At 41.7% G+C, this 1725-nt stretch overlaps 1 protein-coding gene across 1 annotated transcript in view; it reads left to right on the forward strand.

The window, feature by feature from the left end:
- The window catches only part of LOC137996183 (uncharacterized), a 1020-nt gene extending 397 nt beyond the window's left edge, over positions 1-623 (forward strand). The window contains exon 1 of the mRNA XM_068841604.1: positions 1-623. This exon is cut by the window's left edge and continues 397 nt beyond it. Coding sequence (XP_068697705.1) covers positions 1-623 — 623 coding nt within the window.
- The last annotated feature ends 1102 nt before the right edge of the window (positions 624-1725 follow it).

Here is a 1725-nt window from a genome sequence, read left to right on the forward strand (position 1 = left end):
AAACAGGAACTTCACAAGGAGAGATCACGTGTAGGTTGTGCGGAGGCGCTGCAGAAACTCTTGCGCATGTTCTTGCAGGATGTCCTGCTTTAGCACAGTCCAAGTACTTGGAGCGACACAACGCTGCACTTAAGGTGTTGTTCTTTGAGGTGTGTAAAGACCTGCAGCTAGTGGACTCAGTACCACAATGGTACTCGTTAGTGGGACCCAAACCAGTGTACGAATCTCCGGAAGCTCAAGCTTACTGGGATGTACCAGTGTATGCCGAACAAAGCTATGTCAAGGCCAACAGAGTGGACGTCAGATTTGTGGATCACAGGAGGAAACGAGTCTGGGCAGTTGAAATGAGTTGCCCCTGGTTAGACAACCGTGGGAAAAAGGAGAGGGAGAAGACGGAAAAGTATGCTCCACTGCGCTGGGAGTTAAGGAAGCAGTACCCTGGCTATGTCGTGGAACAGTGCAACGTAGTGATTGATGTGCTAGGCGGTTGGTCTAAAGATTTAGAGAAAACAATAAAGAAACTTGTGGGCGCTAGAGGAAGGGAGGTTCTCAGAAGGATGCAGAAAGCTATTATCTCAAGTTCGCTTAACATAGCGCGGGCCTTCAAGGCCATCGTCAAATAATCTTACGAACTTTAGAAATTATAGAGTGTTAGAAAATTTTAAGGATTTTTTTATTTATTTATTTATTTTTAAATTTAAATTAAAATTAGAATTTTAGGATTTAGGATTTTAAGGATTATTATTGTTATGATATATATATAGAATGTATTTTATTATTTTAAAACGCTCCTATATATAGAGACTTATGTTCCGTAAGAGGACATAGGCTACGCTTTGCGCCCTATGTACTTTTAACATTAGAGCATCCATACGTGTATACTGCAAATAATAATAATAAATAGGGGTCCATAGACCGGGTCCATGGACCCCGTCCAAAAGGGGAGTCTACGTTTTGTCCTTTCCGTTCAACAGGTGACGCAGCTAATTAGGAATAGTATGTTTTGGAACAGGTTGTTGGAATGGAAATAACGATGGCCTTATGTCTATTTTTTAGCATGTAGCGTGACATCAGATAAACTGGTTTCAAGTGAAAGCAGCCAGTGAGGCAAAGGCGGGTGAAACACTAGTGTAGCAACACAGAAAACATGTGAAAAACTATTCTTGTAATTAAGTCTTAATACTGGTATCCAGCTGCAAAGGTTCCAGATTAACATACCGCTGCTGGAAGTTCTGTACTGGCGATTTCGTCATGCGGTTAACAGGCAAGATTAGAGTAAATATGTCATTCATAACATTCCAGAAGGCTGAATCCAGCATTTTCACATTTTAGCTGCACCGCATTGCGTCATTTGCCCTCTCGTGGAAGTTGGGCTTTGAATCAGCAAACGAAATAAAATGAGTCACACTGAAGTCCCAACATAGAACCCATCATTTGGTTGCTCCCCTGCAGGTTATAAATTCCGATTTTCATCGAATTCTGTAGGACGAGAGGCTGTTTCAAGTCTCTCGCTATCGGAAATCTTCTCCTTCGGCTGTGTTTAATTTATTTGTTATTGTTGCAGTTGTTTCGTCACAGAGGGAGGTCACAGAGGAAGGTCAAATGTATTGCTCAAAGGGGTGTAGTACATTGCCTTTTAACCAATGAAATCACCGCCTCGCAATTCTATTGTCCATTTGCTGCACAGAAAACTAAATTCTGCCCAGATTATAACTCGGATACCTT

The sequence above is a fragment of the Montipora foliosa genome, chromosome 3, assembly GCF_036669935.1.
Source record: "Montipora foliosa isolate CH-2021 chromosome 3, ASM3666993v2, whole genome shotgun sequence".
NCBI lineage: Eukaryota > Metazoa > Cnidaria > Anthozoa > Scleractinia > Acroporidae > Montipora > Montipora foliosa.